This window comes from Aythya ferina (genome assembly GCF_964211825.1).
Source record: "Aythya ferina genome assembly, chromosome: 20".
NCBI lineage: Eukaryota > Metazoa > Chordata > Aves > Anseriformes > Anatidae > Aythya > Aythya ferina.
Window position 1 is genome coordinate 10352821 of NC_140318.1, and position 21491 is coordinate 10374311.

At 50.3% G+C, this 21491-nt stretch overlaps 3 protein-coding genes across 7 annotated transcripts; 1 reads left to right on the forward strand and 2 right to left on the reverse strand.

The window, feature by feature from the left end:
* Nucleotides 1-39: 39 nt before the first annotated feature.
* Nucleotides 40-1546, reverse strand: CDC26 (cell division cycle 26). The gene is made up of 2 exons (XM_084494645.1): nt 1436-1546; nt 40-1334 (listed from the first exon to the last, which is right to left on the reverse strand). Exons 1-2 carry the CDS (start codon nt 1514-1516, stop codon nt 1149-1151), a joined length of 267 nt encoding a protein of 88 aa, XP_084350771.1. The 5' UTR covers nt 1517-1546; the 3' UTR covers nt 40-1148.
* Nucleotides 1547-1590: 44 nt separating this feature from the next.
* Nucleotides 1591-9119, forward strand: PRPF4 (pre-mRNA splicing tri-snRNP complex factor PRPF4). Its single transcript, XM_084494646.1, has 14 exons — nt 1591-1706; nt 1957-2134; nt 2337-2523; nt 2750-2837; nt 3340-3419; nt 3667-3760; nt 4692-4786; nt 5124-5182; nt 5745-5868; nt 7038-7127; nt 8064-8186; nt 8337-8444; nt 8530-8648; nt 8826-9119. The coding sequence occupies exons 1-14, from the start codon at nt 1635-1637 to the stop codon at nt 9017-9019; spliced, it is 1611 nt and encodes a 536-aa protein (XP_084350772.1). The 5' UTR covers nt 1591-1634; the 3' UTR covers nt 9020-9119.
* Nucleotides 9120-10111: 992 nt separating this feature from the next.
* On the reverse strand, nt 10112-21382 carry WDR31 (WD repeat domain 31). 5 transcript variants are annotated; one of them, XM_084494650.1, is made up of 11 exons: nt 21164-21381; nt 20722-20849; nt 19582-19715; nt 18655-18781; nt 18103-18177; nt 14887-15031; nt 14699-14799; nt 14062-14129; nt 13457-13598; nt 12812-12974; nt 10112-11379 (listed from the first exon to the last, which is right to left on the reverse strand). In XM_084494650.1, exons 3-11 carry the CDS (start codon nt 19626-19628, stop codon nt 11219-11221), a joined length of 1029 nt encoding a protein of 342 aa, XP_084350776.1. In that variant the 5' UTR covers nt 19629-19715; nt 20722-20849; nt 21164-21381; the 3' UTR covers nt 10112-11218. The 5 variants fall into 5 exon arrangements, with proteins under 5 accessions (XP_084350776.1, XP_084350775.1, XP_084350773.1 ...); XM_084494649.1 differs by having other exon boundaries at nt 20722-20852; XM_084494647.1 differs by having other exon boundaries at nt 20722-20948.
* Nucleotides 21383-21491: the final 109 nt, after the last annotated feature.

A 21491-nucleotide genomic window follows, 5' to 3' on the forward strand; every position in this document is an offset into this window, starting at 1 on the left:
GTGTGCTTTAGAAACAATCTTCAATGCAGAGACTGCAGCTGAGGTGAAGGCCAGCAGCTTTACTGAAACATTCAGAACGCATCTCCAAGAGTAAGTGTCTGCTCTACCAGCGCCAGAAAACTGTGCCCTGGACTGCCCCAGCCCCTTTTCTCTGGCATGACTCTTCTGTGCCAGCTGTGACAGTGCAAGTGAGGAGCAGGGGATGAGTGCCCATCTCACTGTACCTGGGGAGCCGAGTAAGGAGCAGCATCCCCTGAGCCTGCCCCTGCCATGATCAGTAAGCCCTGAAGCTGCTAGAACAGCAATGTGGGAAGCTACTGGTGTGAGCGTAATCCAGTTGTTTCAGTCCCGTTAAACTTAGCAGAGTGTAGGGAAAACTGAGCTAGAAAGAGGGAATTGATGCCCCTTGTATCTGCTTTCTGGTGCAGAGGGAGTCAAAGGATGTGAACTTTGGGGAGCTGTAAAGATGAGCCTACTTGGGGCATAGCAGCTGTCTGTATACAGCAAGGAACAGCAGTCTCCCACCCACAGTATTATTGTTGACTGTTCTCATCCACTCGTGAGAAATGAGGCTCTGGGTTGGTTTTACTTCCCCGTTGCAACCAAATGACGCCTGAATGGCAGAGTAATGCCTGGTAAATCTACGTGGTGTTAGGCCTGCTAGCGCAGATTGTGACTTCCCAGTCTGAGGAACAGTGTGAAAAGTTTTAGGCTCTGTACGTTTCCCCCGCCTGGCCTGAAATCTGGCACACCTACACGAGAAGTGTTAAGTTAGTGCTGCCACCATCCCAGCAGGAGATGCGGGATGCTGCCCTCCCGAGGGTTTGGCCGTGGCACGGGGCAGTTTGGGCAGAGCAGCGTTTCACAGACCGGGGGCTGCCTCCCCGGCCTTTGTAGGAAAAAACAGAGCAGCTTTGCCTGGGAGGGGGCAGATTCGCGACCCCCCGGGCTTTTACTCAAAGGCCGCGAGGCGCCAGGCGCTGCCCCGTGCTCACAGTGGTTTCGGGCACCCAGGACCGGCTCCCACCGGCCCAGCCTGCGCGAGTTATTGGCCCACTGATTAAAAAAAGCCGCATTTATTTCACACGAAGCAGCCGAGGGGGGGCTGAGGGGAGCCCCGGGCAGCCCCCCCGGCTCGGGGCCGGCCGCTAGAACTCGAAGGTGCCGAAGTGCGCGGCGCGGCCGCCGGCCTTGGGCTGTGGCTTGTAGCCGATGCGCTCGTTGACGAGCTGCTCGCGGCTCTTGTGCTCCGTGCCCAGCGCCAGCGCCGTGGCCGCCGCCGCCGCCTCCTCGCCGGCCGCCGCCTCCGCCTCCTCCCGCTGCTTCTTGCGGCCCTGCCGGGCGAGGGGGGGCCGCGTCAGGGCGGGATCGGGGACCCGGAGCCGGGGTCAGGGATCAGGGACCCGGGCCCGTCCCGGCGCGGCCCCGCTCGCACCTCCAGGTCCTTCCGGACGCCCTCGAACTCCTCGATGTCGTCCAGCTTCAGCTCCAGGCGCGTCGGTTTCCGCCGCAGCATGGCCGCTCCCGCTCCCGCCCGGCCGCTCCCGCCCCGCCGCCGCCACCGCCCCTCCCGGCCTGCCCCGCGCCGCCCGCCCCGCCCCGCCCGGAAGCCGCCGTGAGGCGCCGCCGCCGCCATGGCCTCCGCGCGGGCACCGGCGGCGAGAGGCGGAGCGCGGCCCCCGGCGCGGCCCCCGGCACCGCCAGAGGTGGGGGCCGGGGCTCCCCGCGTGTCCCGGCCGCGCCCCCAGCCCCGTAACCGCGGCGCTGCCACGGCTCGGCCGGCACCGGGGCAGGGGGAGCGTCGCGGGTGAAGTGACCGAGACGGGGACGGAGCCTCAGGGGCTGGGTCCTGGGGGGAAAAAGGGGCCGCGGCGCCAGGGTCCCCCCACAGTCCCCGCTGCCCCCCGCCTGCTGCTCGGCCTGAAGGGGCCCTAAAGCTCTGCCCTTCCCTTGCAGGCCACAAAGAGCAAACCCCCCGAGGAGAGCGATGCGCCGCCCGCCAAGAGAGCGCCCATCTTCTATGGCAGCTTGGAGGAGAAGGAGAGGGAGCGGCTGGCAAAGGGAGAATCGGGTCTGCTGGGGAAAGAAGGGATGAAAGCTGCGATCGAGGCTGGCAACATTAACATAAGTAGCGGTGAGAAGGCTTAAACGCTTTTTTTTCCCCTTGCTTTTAAACTTGATGTAGCCAGAAGTCTCTCTGATCAAGTTTGAGCATGATTTAGAGTTGTGAAGGTGAGACCTCAGCCTTGGCTGTCTTTTTGTTTGGGTCTGCCTGTTGAAGAGAGGTCTCTTGTCCGGCTGCTATTTTCAATCTGATGATGTTGTTTTTGGTCTAGGTGAGGTTTTTGATCTGGAAGATCATATGAGCGAGCGGCAGGCAGAAGTGTTGGCTGAGTTTGAGCGCAGGAAGAGAGCCCGGCAAATCAACGTGTCCACTGATGACTCTGAAGTGAAAGCCTGCTTGCGAGCACTCGGGGAACCCATCACGCTCTTCGGAGAAGGTCCTGCCGAAAGGAGGGAGAGGTGCTGTGCCCACCCTTGTCTGTTGCAAACTGGGAGCATTCAGCTGTTCCCAGTTTATCAAATTCCTCATGTTTTCCGTGTAGTCGGCATGCTCTGAGTGCTGCCAGTCAGTGATGTTACATTCCTACATGGCAAGAGTTGTAGGGAAAGGATGGCACTTACTGAGTGTCTGTGGGATTAGATGAGAATTCGCTGAGTGAACGTGACATAATATCTTTCTTTTCAGATTAAGAAATATCCTTTCAGTGGTTGGCACTGATGCATTAAAAAAGACTAGAAAAGATGACGACAGGTCAAAAAAATCCAAAGAAGAGGTAATGTTTTCTCAGTGCTGAGGGAAATGTGTATGTTAACCTTTTTGATACCTTATTCTGGTGGTCTCCAATCTGTCCAAGGCTTTTGGGTTTGGTTGGTCTGTGGATTCTCACATCATCCCTTCTTGCTCCTTCTTCTGTGTCACCCATTCTAGCAAAACTGGCAGTGTATTATCTGAATAGGGAACGTGAACTCTGGCTTGTACTCCAGACCAAACTGTGTTGTGTACAGCACATGAATCAGGAGATTAGATGTTTGGACTGTCACGTAGTATAGCAAGTCTGTTATTATTTGTCTTCGGACTGGGAAGAAAAAACTGTTTCTGCTATACTGCATCTCTTTCTGCCTTTGACTTGTCTGTCTTCTGCTTCTCCTTTCTTTTTTCTGAGTCCATTTTTGCCTTACTGTTTTGGGGGGTTGATATAAGTGGAAGTCACATCAACTGAATGGAAGAGCAGTATCATGGTAGCTTTTTCTGTGGCTTTGTTCCTTGTCTTACAGTATCAGCAAACCTGGTACCATGAAGGACCACGCAGTCTGAAAACAGCAAGGCTGTGGCTTGCTAACTACTCACTTCCCAGGTAAAGAAAAACAATGTGAATGAAGGAGAGAGAGAACCTTTTGTAAGATCTAACTGCTAATCCTGCTGTGGGTAGTGCAGGAAATTTGGGATCAAAAGAGTGGGGAACAGATACTGGTAGACAAATCCAGTGAGATTAAATCTTAATAGTGACTGACTTTGTTAGCCCAGTATGGGGGAAGTGAGAGTTTCCAGCAGCAGGGCAGGGAAGACTTAGGGAGTTGTTACTCCATCTTTGGTCTTCACAGGGCAGTGAAGCGGCTAGAAGAAGCACGACTACTCAAAGAGATTCCAGAAGCAACCAGGACATCACAGAGACAGGAGCTGCACAAATCCCTGCGAGTAGGTTTGGCATCTGCTCTGCTGCCATTTTTAAGACTTTGTGCTGATCTCTAAAGAGGTCAGAGAAAGATCAGCTGCCTGGAGGTGCTGTCCACATGCATGTAGCTTGCTGTGCCTGTCTCCATTGTAGATCTCCACATTTACTCTTTTCTGATGATATGCGTGTTCTACCTCTGTTCCTGCAGCGATTCAGAGACCTGCTTTTGTTATTCCCCCATGTTGCAGAGGGATGAACAGATGTCCCTGCATTGCCTTGTCACTTGCCTGTGAAGCGAGAGAGATTGCTTCCTGGGTTTGTCACAAATTTAGCTGGCAGGAAGGGACTGCTTGTTTTTTTCTTCCTGTGCCATGGTCACTATTCCATAAAAAAGTGGAAAATAATAACCGTAACACAGTAATGGAAAACATCTTTTAGAATGATTCTGAGACTTTTTTTTTCAAGCATGTTAAGTCAGATTCCTAACTTAGCAGAATGGTTCAAGCACACAGTGTGTTGCTGCTCTAATCCTGTTTATCCCCACATGCATTAGCTGCCAGAGGATTTGCCTCTCCCCTGTGAGCACCACACTGCCTGCCCTACTCTTTCTGGTTATGTTCCTTGGCTGAGATGTAGGAGGCCCAAACTGCAGTGAGGTCCCTGTCAAAACTGTAGTCACAAAGCAGGCCTGCAGGGCTATCAGTGGCAAGTGGTGGTACAGTGAGCACTAAGCTGTGCCACCCAGCAGTGTTAGCTTCCATCGGTCAGGCTTGCTTCATGGTCCTCCTGCTTGGAATGGCTCTGAGGTAGCTCCTCCTTTTGGAAGTGACTTTCCAAAGCGCCCTGTCTGTTCCTTTATATGTCTGTTGTCTTTCCCATCAGGTTTTTGGCCAAGGCTTTCCCTAGGTCATTTGTAGTTTACTTACTTATTGTTTCCTTTGCATTTGGTTGCAGTCCTTGAATAACTTCTGCAGTCAGATTGGAGATGATCGCCCGCTGTCCTACTGCCACTTCAGCCCTAATTCCAAATTCTTGGCTACTGCCTGTTGGTAAGTGTTTTTTGTTTTGTTTTGTGTTTTTTGTTTGTTTGTTTGTTTGTTTTTAAAGCACTTTAGGGGATGAAGCAGCCCAGCAGGAGTGAAGGAGAGGGATATTATTGTAGGTCTGTAAATTGTGAGAGTTGAGAAATGGATTTTCTTCCTACTCAGAGCTCCATCTTCACTCCACTTTAGAGCTTTGCAGGGATTTGAATCTGAGTCCATTAGTCCCAAAGCATGCTGGTGTTTTACCCACTGCAGAACCTCTCATTGTGTTCTTGCAGCTCTGTGTTAGAAAATTTGTTTGATATTCCTGTCTACACTGACTTCTATTTCTTGTGTTCAACAGGAGTGGACTTTGTAAGCTCTGGTCTGTGCCTGACTGCAACCTTGTTCACACCTTGCGAGGTAGAGCAACTTTCATCGAAATTCTTTGCATAGTTCTGTTCCTTTCTGGGCCAAATTCCCATACCTGAATTGTTTTGTAACTCGAAAAGTTGTGTTCTTTGGGCATATTTTATTCTAACAAGATCATTACTCAGGCTTGCAGAGCATGGACACGTGTCAGATAATCCAGAGGAAGTCCTGACCTTTCTCTTAGAGAAAAGACCAGTTTGTTATTTCTCTTTCTGGATAATATTTTTGTTTTACCTTGTTTAAAAACCTGGTCTGAATTATTTTGAGACAAGTACTAGCATTCTTGGCCAGACAATGTAGTAAGAGTGAGGTTCTTTGAACAGTGAACAGAGGTTTGAGTAAATAAAATCTCTTCGTTCAGATGTTGAATTTTCACTGCGTTTTGAGGGTTGCAGATCTTGGTGTCTGATACTCTTTAAGTGGGTGCTACTGGAATTGCAGTTTAGCTGTGTGACTTCACCCAAAATGGGAGGACATGGTGGAAGTATGCTCTGGTACCTGACTAACAAGATCCTGTGGCAGATTATGAATTTTGATTTTCCTTTCTTTTAAGGACATAACACCAATGTAGGAGCAATAGTCTTCCACCCCAAAGCCACTGTCTCCCTAGACAAGAAGGACGTTAACCTGGCCTCGTGTGCAGCTGATGGTTCTGTCAAACTCTGGAGCCTTGAAAGGTTAGAATGACACTGGGCGTGCACAGTTGCAGCATTGTTGCTTTGGGGGTTGAGTTATTAAACAGTGGACATTTACCATTCTCCTGCAAATATAACCTTTTCTTGTAGTTATACCAGTGCAATCCCTGGCCTTGGTATATGCCATCTTCTTTGGCAGGAAAAGAGATCACCCTGATAGGGGAATCAAGGTGAGGGAAAATTGTCTGGAAAGAATCAAGTCAGAATGGCTGTTGGGCATTAGCAAGTTGCTTTGGGTGATGGATGGAAGATCTGGAGTGTTTTTCATACTAACCTTTCATCTGGGAGGGAATTTCCCCTCTTTGATATTACATGAACTTCTGGGTTATTGGAAAGCACCAGTATGCAGAGAGTGACTAGCCAAATACATAACCATGCACAGAAGTTCATCCTGTAAGAAAAACCTTTGGCTCTGTGTCATTGCACGGTATAGTTCTAGAAAATGTGCAGCATCTATCTCAAGCCTGAGAAGTGTTGTGAGCCATGGCATCTGCTGTGTTTGAAAAGCGGAGCCCTGCAGTGCCTCAGGAAGAGGCAGGCAGCTCTGAGGTCCTTATTTCATTATCCTTACCTGAAAGCCACCGTTTCGAATTGCAGAAGCACGCTTGTGCCAAGCAACAGCTGTTTGTTAGTGCCATGTGACCACATCTCTATTTGGTCTGTTGGAAAGACACTCTTAATGCTCTTCAGATCTTCTGCTAAAGGCTGCTGAGCTGCCTCACGTAATTCTGGGACAGTAAATGTTTGCTCTCTCCTGCCTGCCCTGGGTTTCATCAGAATAGCAGGGTTGGGATGAGGCGGTATGGGATGTGTTCTGTGTAGTCACAGTAAAGCGCCCTGCTGTGCACTCTGAGCTTAGTTTCTGCTGTTGAGGCTTTCAAACTGCTAATAACAAGGACCTTGATAATTTTTGAAACCAGTTATCCCAGGAGAACTTATAACTGAGGATATGAGTGTGTATAAAGGGGTTAGACTTAGAGCTTCAGCTGTGTGAACAAAAGGCAGAATTTAGAGTCACTATAGTCAAAACTCTTGACTTTCCTCTCTGGGCTGTGCTTAACAACCAGCTTTCTTGAGATCATAGCTACAAAGGCCTGGCTAGAGCCAGCCACCCTGACCAGTGTCTGATGACTTCTGTTTCTCTTTTCCAGTGATGAGCCAGTGGCAGATATTGAAGGTCACAGCATGAGAGTGGCACGTGTGATGTGGCACCCCTCTGGGAGGTTCCTGGGTACTACTTGGTATGGAGATTTGTTTTTATTTATTTTTTTTTTTTTCACTTTAAGATATTACTATTTGCTGTCAGTGTGATTCTTGAAAGACCTCCTTTCTCACATGAGACCCAGTTGGTCTCCAGTTGGAAATAAAGCATCCATAAAGTTAGTGAGGTATCCTGTTGTTCTCCTTGGAGACTTCCAGCTGCCAGAGAAGCAGCCCACTGGCTGCTGCTGACTCGTGAGTGTGGGATGGGAGATGTGGTGAGTGGGACAGTGGTGGCAGGCAGACATGAACACTGCTGAGGGAGAGGGAGAGTGTGCTGTCCTGAAGCTGAATGGTGCACAGGTTATCTGAAAATCTAATTCCAGAAGCAGAAATGGATTGTACTGCTAGGGGGATTTCAGTGAGATACCTGCATTCTGGCAGTCAGGATCCTTGTAAGCGATGCTGTTCTGTTCTATTCTCTCTTCCTTCAAATACAGTTTTAAAGGCTTTACAAAGTTAACCAAACAGTCTCTGTTCTCGTAGTAATCATCCTGTGGCAGTTACTGTTTTTTTCCTCTTTTTGTGTGGCTTTCTGAGGCCATCTGGGCTCCACTCTATCAACTCAGAAAAGAACAGCATCTGAACAGGGAGTGTGGTTTTTGTACACTGCATCTCCTAACCTGCAAATGGATCAGCATCGCCCATTGTGTGATCCCTTTGGAGTTTTATGTGGACATTTATGTGGACCTAGGGAAGCTCCCTGCTCTCCCAGGGGTGTGCTGAGGATTTCTGAGGTTTTGCTGTGGACAGTCTCACTCCTGACATGCTTTCCTATGCACAAGAAACGGTTTTGAACCAGCCAGTGTGAATGTGCTGACAGCTGTTATGCGTGTGCCCAGGTCAAACAGGATTATCTGCTCAGATCGGGAATATGGAAAAATACATTTAGTTGGACAAATGCTTTGTTTTTGTAGCTATGATCACTCGTGGCGCTTGTGGGACTTGGAAGCTCAGGAAGAGATTCTCCATCAGGAGGGGCACAGCAAAGGGGTCTATGACATTGCCTTTCACACGGATGGGTCTCTTGCTGGGACCGGGTGAGTTTGCTTTGCATCAAGACTGTATGTGAAGCACTATCGAGGTTTTGGTGCTGACTGATGCCGAATGTCCCAGTGTGGGTGAGGCTGAGTGTGTTCTGGCAGTTGCTGAATCTGAGGGGTGATGTTTGTTGGGTTCTCTCTTTTCAGTGGACTGGATGCTTTTGGCCGGGTGTGGGACTTGCGCACGGGACGCTGTATCATGTTTCTGGAAGGCCACTTGAAGGAGATCTATGGACTGAATTTCTCCCCAAATGGGTAAGAAAGGAGTTTGCATGGCTTACATGGGAGCTCTGAGCACAAGGCTGAGCTTTCAACACATTCCTACTTGGTCCCTTGGCAGATACCATGTCGCAACTGGCAGTGGTGACAATACTTGCAAGGTGTGGGACCTCCGCCAGAGGAAGTGCATCTACACCATTCCTGCCCATCAGAACCTGGTGACTGGGGTGAAATTTGAACGTGAGTACCTCCTGTCTGTTCCTCATCCCTACCGTTCCTGGGCTAAGGTGGCAGGGGATGGGGCAATTCCAAACCACATCCTCAGATCAGGAGGATCTGTACTGGTTAATGGTAGATGATCTGTCACGGTTTTCTTTGCAAATCTCACTTCTCCCTTTTTCTCATCCTTAACTGCAGCCAATCATGGCAACTTCCTGCTGACTGGCGCTTACGATAACACGGCGAAGATCTGGACTCACCCTGGCTGGTCCCCTTTGAAGACACTGGCGGGTCATGAGGGAAAGGTGATGGGACTGGATATCTCCCTTGATGGTCAGCTGATAGCGACGTGCTCCTATGACAGAACCTTCAAGTTGTGGACAGCAGAGTAGCTCAGGTGCTCATGGTCAGCTGGGACAGAGATGTTAATGGCTTTGAACTAAGACTTGTCTTTTTTATATTAAATTAAAAAAATGGCTTTTGTAACATGCATTACAGTGGCTGTAATCACTGGCTGTGTCTCTGCTTCCTGGTTGAGGTGGTTTTGAAGCATCTGTTTGTCAGGGCTTGGTTGGAGTCAAAGCTTGGATGATGTTCTACTTCTTAGGACTCGTTTTATGCTGCAGACACTGTTTCTATACCTCCCTTCCAAGCTAGGCTCACAAGTTTTCTCCAGTTTGTTTTACACATCTGTAGGTAGCCACACAGCACTTCATGGATGGTGTGCTGTACAGCCTCAACACCGTTCTTACCTTCTGTTTTCCAGGCTGCTTTGATAGGAGTCTGTGGCTTCAAAGCTCGTTTGCATTCAAAAAATAAAGAGTTGTCAGTTGTTGGAGGAAAAACGTTCTTCTATCTCTGCAAGTTAGTTTGAACATAGAGGCCTGCATCTACTTGCAGTAGATGTTAAAGGCCAAGGGTTTTTATTTTCCATGTACCATCTCAGGCTATCTCATGTCCTAGCTCCTTGAGCTGTCTCACAAATTGGGTCTTTCAAATCCATGGATGTTATCTCCTGCTGAAGTTTTTTCTGTGTCTCACTACGTGTGATACAAAGGCTACTTCAGTGCAGGATTTTCTTGTTCTAACTTACACTGTGAAGAAACGTCCTATTTGTTGTTTGTTCCTTAAACTGAAGTTTTGCAAATGTGGTCTGGAAAATCAAAACATAATTTGTATGTGCACCCTGACCTCTGTGCCTGACTAAGAAATGGAAAAAAGCTTCAAGGGAAAAGAGAAGACATTCATCTCCCCTCTTGTCAGCTGGAGCTGTCCGTATTACCTAGGAAAGCAGACACAGCATTGTTTTCAACGTGTGCAGTGTACGTGGGACCATGCTGTTTCAACATCAAACTACTCATGGGTTACTTTTCCAGCAGAGCTGTGTGCCTGCTCCTCCTCCTAGCAATATGGTGGCACCTGCTACGTGCTGGATGCTCTCGTTTGCTCCCAGGAAACATGTTAACAGGCTGGAGGCCAGGAAATAGCACAGAAAAATATTTAATTGAAATCTCCTCTTGTGTAAGCCTAGATACCCAGCTATGTGTGCCCAAGTACCTCTTGAAGGGTCTGCTAAAGGGACTGCCCGAGCTCAGAAGCACAAGCTTCCAGCTGCAGAGCCAGGGATCTCCCTGTCCTTAAGGACAAGCTCCCCAAGGGCGTACCTCATCGGGTTGCCATTCATGGGGCAGCCCTTGCCCAGCACTTAGCCAGCCTGCTCCCCCTGGAGGCAGCAGCATGGTTCTAGCTGGCTTTAGATGAAATTTTGGACACCCATGAACATTCTGCATTTACACACACACATTGTCCCAGGGGTATAAGTGCCAGTGCAAGATTTCTGTCACATGGTGTTTGGCTCCGCTAAACAGGACAATGAGCTGGAGCAAGGAGAAGGACGACACCTTCCCTGCTTGATGCCCTGGCACCCTGCAGTGCTGCCTGTTGGCTTAGCCAGAGACCAACCTGGCCAGATGTGAACCATCTGCTCCACAAATGGGAGCCAGATGTGTCCTGAGAGCCTGCTGCCTCACAGCAATGTAAATACGCCGATTATTCAGCTCCTGGAGCCCTCTGGAGGCACTGCCATGAGCTGGCTCAGGGAAACAGAACAGCGATGCTGATTTAAATCTTGTCCAGGGAAGGAGACGGAGATCCCTGATTTCTTCTCACACTGTCTGATAAAGTCTAAGGTGGTTGCTCTTTTTCCTCCCACTAAAACCAGCTTTCCTGCTGTAGGGCAGCAGTGATGTGATGAGACCTGAGAACCACCGCAGGGATGTACATGCTTTCTCATAGCTCCTTGGTCCTCTTCTGCTAGCCCCCTTCATGTCTGCATGGAGGTTTTGCAAATCAAACAGTGCTCTTACAGGAGTGAGAACTTGGCCTGAATGCAGCTATGATTTGGCTTTTCTTCTAGACAGCTCTATAATTGCTTCCCACCACCTACAAGCTATAAGCAGTACAGCCCCTCTGCTGCCCCTGAGCTGTGTCACCGCTCTGCAGGTGCGGCGTTGTCTTGTGCCTGCAGTCAGGGGCAGCTGACAGGGAACTGCCTGCCTGCGGGGCAGTCTCTGCTGGAAAGGTTCTTATGGTCAGAATACTGCCAGCTCCTCCAGCTCCAGGTCGGCACCGTTTCTCATCCGCAGTAAGTGGATCCCTGAGTTAAAAGTGGCGCAGAGCAGCGTGGAGCTGTCGCAGACGGCCAGTGAGGCCAGTGGTCCTGCTCCCTCGAGGCACGCAGTGGCCAGGCAGGCTGGGAAGGCAAGAGAGAAATCATTCAGGATGTGTGGTTTTCCAAGGTAAGGGACGACCACCCTGAGCTCCCACATCCTGGCTCTGCCCCTGTGTGTCCAGCTGCCCATCTGCTCACCCCTCGGTCTGCTGCAAGGGAGGTGAGCCATGCGCAGGGCTGTGCTGCCCCCTCCGCCCCCCATTGTGCTGGGTGAGCCCCCCTGGGGTCCCTGCAGGCCAGAACAGGGATCCAGGCTGAGGCCAGGCACCTCCGCTGGAGAGAAAACCAAAACAGACAGACAGACAGAGCTGCAGGGCTCACGTGGAGGCATTACTACATGCCTTTTTCTCCCAAATAGTTTATGATCAAGAAAAATTCTTTCCAAGGGTTTTAATAAACCCCTCACACAGTTTTGATAAACCTCTGAAAGAGAAACAAAAGTAAGATTTAGAGTGTTCAGAGCCACATCAGCCTTTCTGTTTGTGTCTGTAATAAGAAATCCTGATGTATTTATGCAGGCACCAGCCCCACGCTGAGCTGGTCGCAGAGCCGTGTGACAAGGACATACAGGCAGCTGCCCTTCACAGCGACGTACGCCTGCCAGACAGCACCTGAACTAGAGCTGACAGCTGAAGGTCAAAAGAGTCAACGTGCAGAGCTGCTGCCGACCCCAAGGCTGTCTCAGCGTGCACAGGCACCAGGGTAAAAAGTGAGGTGAGTGAAAAGAGAAGGTGAGAGTTTTACTGTGGGACAACATCAGGTTTCTACTTTTATTCTATTTAAAATAATTGTGTGTGAAGAGGTTCTTAGTACAGTGAGTGTCTAATGCTAATGATTTTTGCTGGACCCAGCACACAGCATGTCTGTGAACCCAAACAGCTTCCCAGAAGGAACTGTCTCTGCCCTCTGCGCAAGGCATTAGATAACAAACCCGCTGCTGTGTCGGGGCTTGGCAGGTAATCAGCCTTTGTGTCCAGCTCACGTGAGGACTTAGCCCTCACCAAATCCTCCAGCAAGCAGGCTAACCCTGAAATGCCTGCAGTTCCCACTCAGAGGGTGATCACAGTCTGTGCTTTGCAGCTTTCCACCTGTATCTGAGGGAAGCCCTGGAGTTCCACTGCCCTTTTTCATTTTTATCATTTGCATTTCATTGCTGAACTTGGACACCTTTCAAAACCAGCTTGTCATTGCTTCCTTTTAGTTAAAGGACACCCACCACCTCCAACCTCATGCACGCAAACGCCCTCCTGTGCTGGAGGGCAGGCAGAAGCCCCTGGCACAACACCAGTTGCTCTGCTGCTTATCTCCACCCTGCCCCGTGGCTGCATTTGATTAAAATTCAGAGGTTACAGGCACACACAGGTGTGTTCTCATCACCCCAGGGAGACAGAAACCAAGGAAGCAGTTTTGCTTTCCCAGGGTAGCACAGTCAGTGGGCAGCACCCTCCCTTACCTGCAGTGTCTTGGTCCCAGACCTTCACTTTGCTGTCGTACGAGGATGTGGCAATGCTGGGGGCGAGAGCAGGGCCCCGTGGAAGGAAGACACAGGAGGTTGTGGTCTGGAAATGCCCTTTGTACTCACGTACTCGGCTCCTCGTCTGCCGCAGGTCCCACAGCTGCAAGGCAACAGGCAGTGCTTAGAGCTCAGGCTCCGTTAGTGTCACTTGCTAACATGGAGCTGTTCTATGAAGAAAGGGAGGAGGCTAAAGAGCTCCTTGCCAATCCTGAGTGCAACATCTACCTCCAGCAGTGCAACATCGCCTCTAGCCCCCGCTTATGCTCAGAGTCCTAGAGCACTTCAGACCCCAAAGGATTTTCACCATTTGTTACCATTCAAACACGTCCCTGCAAACTGAAACAAAATCACGGTGCTTTAATGAGGAAAAAGACCTCTTACTGCAGCAGACTCACCAAAGAGACAGGCAGGAAGGAACTAAGCTCAAGCCTTACTGGTGACATCAGAGTAAGGCCAAAGCAGTGGGATCTGTGCTCTGCTGCAGGCAGACCCTTGGAGCACTGATCTGCTGCCCTCTGCTGTGTGCGGTGGAGGTTAGAGAGAAATCAGAAGAAAGCAGGACTTGCTGCCCAGCCAACTCACGGTTGCTTCGCAGCCCTCCCCAGCGAAGCCGCTGCTGCTGCTGAGGACATAGCGCCCGTCCTGGCTCACGTCGCAGCACGTCTGGATGTGCTGCTTGCCTGGAAACGTGTGTGCCACCCGCAGCTCCCGGCTGTCCCACATCCTGGAAGCAACGAGAGGGGGGAAGGAGGACGGGGCATCACTGCCACGAAGGGCTTCCCTCGGTGCCCCCACTGTGCCCTCACTTTGCCTTCGATCTCTTCCATCATGGGACAGTCTCCCTCCTTCCTCTCAATGCTGTCACTGCATACTTGCATTTGTCTGTCCCACGCCCTGAGTCCTAAATCAGTATTTAGCCAGAGCAGCTCTGTGGAGCTCCGAACCATTTTTCTTTTTACACATAGTTGAAGCCCAGTGCTGCTTACTGCCTCGGGTGTCCCCATGCTGTCCTTCCCTGGCAAGAGACCACCCTCCAAGACCCAGGTGAGCTGGAAGGTGGCTTCTGGCTACACCAGGACTTTATGAAAAGCAACCAACCAACCCCTTGTGTACCGACATTTTCCATAATCCATTGCCATGTACCCCAGGTTGTAACTCCCTTCTCCGTGGCCACCTGTAACACTTACTTGACAGTTTTATCCTCTGACGTCTGGATGACGTAGGGCTCCCCAGGAACCCAGCACAGATGTGTTACCTGTGGAGGGGAAGGGAAGAGCAACACGCTGCCCACCTCTGCGTGCAGCCCAGGCTGACATCTGCCTGTAGGTACACAACCACAAAGCTCCCCCGTCCTCGCTCTCCTGCTGGGTAGTGAGCAGGAAATGACGGATGAAGGTTTTTCTGTTTCCCACCAGTGCTGTTGGGACCAGTGCTGGTCTGATCCCAGAGAGGTGGCTGGGCTTTATTAGCAGGCAGAGAGGCACCAGCAGCTCAGCGGGGCACAGTGCCATGGGAATAAGGGCACCACAGGCACCAGAAGATACAACTCCACTGCCTAGCTGGTACAAGAGGGAATTAATAAATCACCACACGTCTCGTGGTATCTTTGTGCTATGAGAGGCGCTGTTTCCTGGAGGAAAGTGTAACTACCCCCAGGCTTTGATCTCCCCAAACATAAAGGCAATCTGTGCCTTTAGGCGGTGCCTCAAGGGCTTATTGCAGTGCCAAGCTCAAGGCAAATTCACTCTACGTGGCTTTACTCATGAAGTACCCGAGTAGGCAGCGCGTTGCCATTACAGGATGCGAGCAACCAGCGGCTCCTACCAGGTTCCTGGAGACAGCAGCTCTGCCCAGGCACCCTCCGGTCTCTATGTCCCACTTGCAGACAGTGTTGTCTCGCGAGCCTGTGCACAGCTGAGTGGCATCTGCAACCACACGTTAACATACAAAAATTGTCAAGATAAACTGTGAAGAAATCATTGTTTGGGGAACAGGAGTGTGCTGGTCCTCACCTGGGCTCACAGCCAGTCCAGTAACAACCAGGTCATGTCCTGGGAAGTGCTGGCTTGGCCCTGAAGTCCTGTGAAGCTCCCACATCATTACTGTCTTGTCCCGGGATGCACTGAAGATTCTATTTGAGTCGAGGGCACAGGTGACCTGCCAAGGACCAGATGGGAGAAGTAGGTCAGCCTCCTGCCCAGCCCAGCCGTGTGCAGGGAAAGCACAATGCTGCTCAGTCATGTCAAAGTCTGAGACATGCAGAGATGTGATAGGGAGGAGCCTCACCTTCATGCTGTTTTGCAAACGCTGGATTGCTCAGTGCTCACATGGAGGACCTGTGACTCCTGCTTGCTCCTGCTCTGCTAAACCCTGGCCATGGGCAAAGCCCAGTGCAGTGGGGCCTGGGGCTCTGCCTTGCCTTGCTGTGAGCCCCAGCCTGGAGAGGGCAGGCAGCAACTGTGGCTCCCAACAACATGCAGCAAAGGAATGAGGATTTTACCCCATGATGGACCTTGCTTTAGATTTCTGGTACAAGAAGAACGTCAACAGCACTTGGCTATTTTTCATCTTTAGTTCTGGGCCAAGAGCAGTAATGACACTGAAAGGCTGCATCTCTCTTGCCCTGGACCCCAGGCTCAGAGAAGGTTTCCAGGGTGTTTTGCATCCCCCTCCCCTTCAAAAGGAATTTTGCAAGGAGAGGTTACCTCATTAACTTGATTCATTATCTCCATTCCCACCCTGAACTGGCACCTTCACGAACACCAACAGACCTCTGTAGAGCTATCACTACTTGCACTTTCTGCACAGACAGTAGTCAGGACACACCAGGATTTAATAAGAGGTGTGAAAAGAAAAGCCCTCAACATCCCCCTTTGTCCCCAGGGATGCCCTGAACTGGATACATGGGCTGGAGAATGTCTTGGTACTTGCCTGTGACACTTAACAGGAAAAATGCTCGCCCGTTCTTAGCCCAGGAAGATGAATGCCAAATCCCAGCTCACTGCCAATCGCTTGTGTAGCACAGCTGGGCTGTCTTAGATGAGAAAGACTGAATACAATACTGGCTCTTGGGTTCACAAGTGGAAATTTCACTCCCAGGAGTTGCAGGGGAACTGTTTTTGTGATGGACCCCAGCTTCTCCCACTTGTGAGGGGATAAAGCTCCTGAGGTGCTCACTCTCCCCACCTGGCACTACACAACCCATGCACCTGAGTGGGCTTCACCTCCCAGACAGACCCACCAGAAGCAGACAAGGGTGCAGGACTGTCCCAGGAAGTCAGCCAAAATTTCAGAGGGGACAGAAGCAGTGAAGCAATGAGAATGGATTCTTAGGCCCCAAAGGTACAGCGGAGCCACAGAGACAAACAGAGTGATGTTAACCTGAGCAACAGGAGCATCACCAAGGAAAATCCACGGCTGATGGAGGAGCAAACCTCCCCTGTCCTCCCTTGAGGACAGTCTGTTTTCCTGACCCCTACAGCACAGTGACAACAGATGCTCCTAAAAAGAAGTGGTTGGTGCTGAGGTTGGTTAGAGATCACGGAGCTCAGCTGCACGCTGTCTGGAGGCACTTGTGCCATGACTGCTAAATGCCTCCTCTCCTCCTGCTACCTTCTCCAGCACAAGGGCAAGTCCTGGGGAACAGTGCAGGTTGTTGGCTCTGTAACGAACCCGGATGGTTTCCGATCACCTTCCCTGTGACCACAGCTACAGGCGACACAGCCATTAACCGGCTTTCCCCAGAGCAAGTGCAGAAGCTGACTGAACTCCCCAGCTCCTGCACAGCAGGAGGTCAGGGATGACATGGGGACAGCAAGCCCAGGCTGCAGACAGCCCTTGTGGCAGTGGCTGGCTGTGGCAGGTCAGCTTCCTTTTCAGGTTGTTACAGTAAGGAAAGAAACTGGAGGCTGAGCCAGGCATTTCTGTGCAGTGCCTTTGTGAGTAGGCAGGGTGGTAATAAAGGCTTATTTGTCATTTTCTTGGTTTCTTCTTCATCTTTCCACAATCAAACAGTGAGGGATGGTGAGATCTGCTGGGTTAACAGTCTCACACCAATTCTCCTCCACCCTGAGTGGCAAAGGGGGTTCCCAGTCTCCACAGCCACTTGAGCTGGGCAATGAAGGAGCCTCCTGGTGAGCACAGGGAGAAAAGGAAATGCAGAAGACTGATTTTCTGACTTGTGTTCTGGCACCTGAAGGGAAGCTGCAATTACCAGGAAAGGCTGACTCCAACAGATCGTCAGCTCTGCTCTGTGGGAAGGGCACCTGAACAGATACCAACTGTAGGAGGGAGGAGGCATGCTATCACCATATACAAATTGTTGTTCTTAAAGGCGAAAAAATGCTCCAATTTTGGATGTATTCTCACAGGAGTAAGCAAAAGCACATTCCCAACACAAAGGCACCTCACTGCTAAATTTGAATTCCAGCTTTGAAGCTCACATGTGCTGAAGCTTCTGAAAGAAGACATTGGAATCAATGTAATGCTGCAAAGTAAGCCTTTCCCCCCATCCTGTTTTCAGAAACAATTACTTTTATGGCAAAAGCTTCCTTAAAAAAAAAAAAAAAAAAAAACACACAAAACACAAAAAACAACAAAATGAGCCCAGTACACAGTCACTTTGAGCAGGGGGATGAATGAAATGTGAATTCTGAGCTCTTCCTAGGGCAGCACCACCAGCCCCCTTCATCCCTTCAACTTCCCAGAGCACAAGGGAATACCTGGCTACTCCCAGCTGGGAGGCACACCAGCCAAGCCATGCACAGCACGTATGCACCCCTGCATGTTTGTTCTCAGAGTAGCATATTTGGTTTTGTAATCAGGATGCTGGATGGAAAATTAAAGCCCCGTTGTTCCTGGGCACAGCTGTTTTGTAGAATAACAAGTCTAGTGGGATGAGACCTGAAGAAAAGCAAAGAGCATCTCTGAATCAAATACTTGACGTAGTAATTAATCCTGAGTTTTTGTCACGCAGTCTCTTGAAGGGAAGATAAGCAAATAGCCAAGTGTCCTGGTGCCCTGTTTCCTCTGGCTGCAACCAGTGCTTCTTTCCTGGACAGCAAAGTACCAGCTGGGAGCTTGGGAAAAGCCTAACACATTCTGACACCCAGGTAACTCCGACAGAGCAAAGTGAGCCCTCTGTGGATGACAAACTGTGCTCTATCATTCCTATTTTCCCAGTTTCTGGCGGGTGCAGAAGACCCCAACCACACTCAGCTGACACTCACCTTGGTGACTTCATGCTCATGGCCAATGAACCGCCTCAGCACAGCTCCAGATCTCCAGTTACAAACAGCCACTCTCTGCAGAGAACCAGGGGAAGGAAATCATCAGCAGCAAAATGGGACAAAGAAGGCTCATGCACTATCTTGGTTTATTTTATACTCAGACCTGTGCACAGACCAAGATTGAAGAGTGAACAGATACTTTTGGTTTTGAGCTCCTACAGCCAATATAACTGCCTTTGGAGCCTATCTTTTGTCAGATAACATCAGAGAAGGGTCAGCTCATTGGTTCTAAGCTTGGGTGAAAGCATTTGACATGACCTGACCTCTGGAGAACGTTATGAAATTTGACCCAGTGTGCTTCAGTGTGTGCCCGCATTCTAAGCTTACCTTTTCCTTCTCAATTCGGACAGATCACTGACGAAGTTGGTAGCAATCACAGAAACATGTAAAACTCACATTTAAGCCACATCCCCTTATTTTTCTAACATCTCTGCCAATATATTTTCCTGCCTGTGACTGCATTTTGTGCCCTGTGGTGGGCCAGTACCATACCTTATCCTTTCCTCCTGACACACACAGGTCTGCTTTGAGAGCAGCCACAGAAGTGACTGCATCGGCGTGCACAGGGTTGTGCTGAACACCTCTGCCAGGTCCTGTCTTTTCCACGGAGCCATCAGCCCTGCAACAGGCAGAGGAACAGTGGCAGGAGCTGCCGTGCATTTTAAGGCAAAGTCAGGGTGATGTCACCCACTTGGACTGAGGTTTAGGAGATTGCGCCACTGGCTGGACTGCAGAATGACAACGTCAGACTTTAAAAAGCTGAAGGGAAGCTGTCAACAGACAAATGTGTCTCCGGGACTAGGTGAGATGGAGTATGTCTATTCTATACCTCGAGTTGCTAAATATTTGTCTGTTTACTCACTCCACGCCAGTGCAAAGAACAAAAGAACACCGCATTTCATTTTTTCCAGTCTCCACTTCCATGAATGCCTTTCAGGCTTTGCTGCTGTCCTGGCAGGCCCAGCACTTTGGCTCTTTGAAACCAGCCTTGCCAGGTGCTTCTAGTCCCCCACCAACCTGTGCTCTCAGCTGATCCTCCAGGCAAAGATCATCACTTTTGCTGCCAGATACTTAATTATTGCACCTTACCGATGAAAACTGATGGCAGTGTGAAGAGATGATGAAGCATTTTGAATATTTGGGCTAAACAGCCACTCCTAGACCTTTTAGCCTTCAGAGAGAGCACTGCCTTAGCAATCACAGAGCATAACCACTGGTCACATTTACATATTCAGCCACTCCTGTGAGCTGTATTTTGGATTTTAGTCCGCCAAATAAGCTAGGCAGAATTTAGAAGCAAGGGTCAAAAATAAATTCTAATTCATAAATCCAATAATGAAGCTATTGAACCACATGCTTGCTATATTCTCCATTCATATACATGGTTTATTAACACATGATCATCTGACGTTGCTTTACCTGTACTTGGTGGAGTGGAAGCTGATTTTACTCTGCAGTTTCCCCATCCCACTACTGAAAAGCACGGCTTCAACTACGGCCAGCAGCACTGAGCATCACTGCATCATCTGAGGTGCTTGCTGCTAGGACGTGACCTGAGGGTGAGGAGACACAGCATTACCAGGAATACAGAGAGATTTTTGCTTCTTGCATACACAGGACAAAGTGCAGGCAACATGGTATCTACATCTTAACTTTGTTTAGAATAAGAGAAAAAAAATCTCAGTGTAAGGGATGTCTGGAGCTCCCCAGTCCAACCTTTTGCTTAGTGTAGGGCCAGCTGCCGAGATGTGGTTACTGGGGCTTTTCAGCTGAGCTTTACGAATACCCAAGCATGGTGAGGCCACAATAGAGACGGAGCTGCTGCCTGTACTTCTTCTTGTGCCTTACTCCTCCTCTTACTCCATTACCAGGACTTCCATATTCCTGGGAGATCCCAGTCTACACAACTTATCCTCAAGGGTCATGTTCTGGGAAATTGTGTGGCTTGGGTGTGACACAACCCCCACTGATTAAAGACACTGGCTACGGTCACAGATGAAGGGCAGTCACCAACAAACCTGTTCCAATGACAGTGAATTACCATGTACAGTAACTGGATTCTTCTTAGATCAAGACGTATTAATGGGATTTAGTCTGCTCTAGGTGTACGCTAACACTCCCATCTTCTGGACAAGTAGTATTTTGCTAATAAAATATGAGAAAAAAACACCCTTCCTACTTGATCTAGTGAAGAAAATACATGCTTCAAGTCTCTCCCACAAAATCTTGAGAACCAAATACTAGAAGCACTAAGCAAGAGGGGTTGTTGGTTTTTTTTTTACAATACATTCCCTTTCTAATTTTATCCCGGCAGCCTTTGAGATTAGCAATTAGTAATACCCAGTTAATCTCTGCCTGTTCTATCTGTGAGTTTGCATCAAAAGATGCAAAGAACAATGAATCTCACAGCTCAGGGGCAGTGTTAACTCAATCATTTTCTTCTGGTCAGACTGAGTTTCCAGAGTGTTACATTACGTTAGGAACAAATGTGATTTTTCTGTGACAAGAGAAGAACACTGGAATTTGTTTCTCCCACAAAATAAAAATCTCAGAGCTCACCTGGGGTCGGCTCTCCAGGGCTGGGCCCCTTCCCACCCTGACTTCAGCTCGACACAGGCGGGATGGGAGCAGAGGCCGCGGGGGCTACAAGGGCAGCGGGAGCTGTGCGGTGCCTCCCCGCGTCCTGCCTGCTGCGGGAACGAGCAGATTTTCCTGACTGCTGAATGAACGAGCAGTAGTTCTTTGGCAGGATGTGCACGGCAGGTTTTATTCCTCGGCAGGCTTTCCTACGCATTTATTGTGAACTCGGTCGATCACCGAGCTCTTCACAGCACCGTGCCGCACTCAGGGACCCCGCAGCAAGGGGTTCACCCAACGCTTACACCTCAAAAGACCGAATCCTGCGTTGGCAAATCTCCTGCCCTCCCTTCCCTCTAAACGCACTGCTTAAAAGAAACCAAAAACATTTTCTACCGTATTTTTTTTTCTAAACAACCCATACCCGAGGCTGCTCCGACACCGCAGTGTGTTCACCCCCCGCTGCACCTCCAGCGGCGGGGCCATCGCCCCATCCCCACGGGGCGGCAGGCAGCCCCCGGGAGCAGCCTGACAGCGACCACAGCCCCGGGCAGCCGTAACAGCGGCAATTCGGGTGAAATCCCGGCCGGTTTGGTACAAACCCCGGGCTCCCCGTGCCCCCAGACCGGCTCCCGGCGCCGGCGGCTCCTTGGCGACGGCCGGGGCCGGGCGAGCGGCGGCTCCGCCTGCCAGGAGGGGCCGTGGGGCCGGGCCCGGGGGGGGGCCGCGCCGGGGCCTCGGGGTCCCCCCCG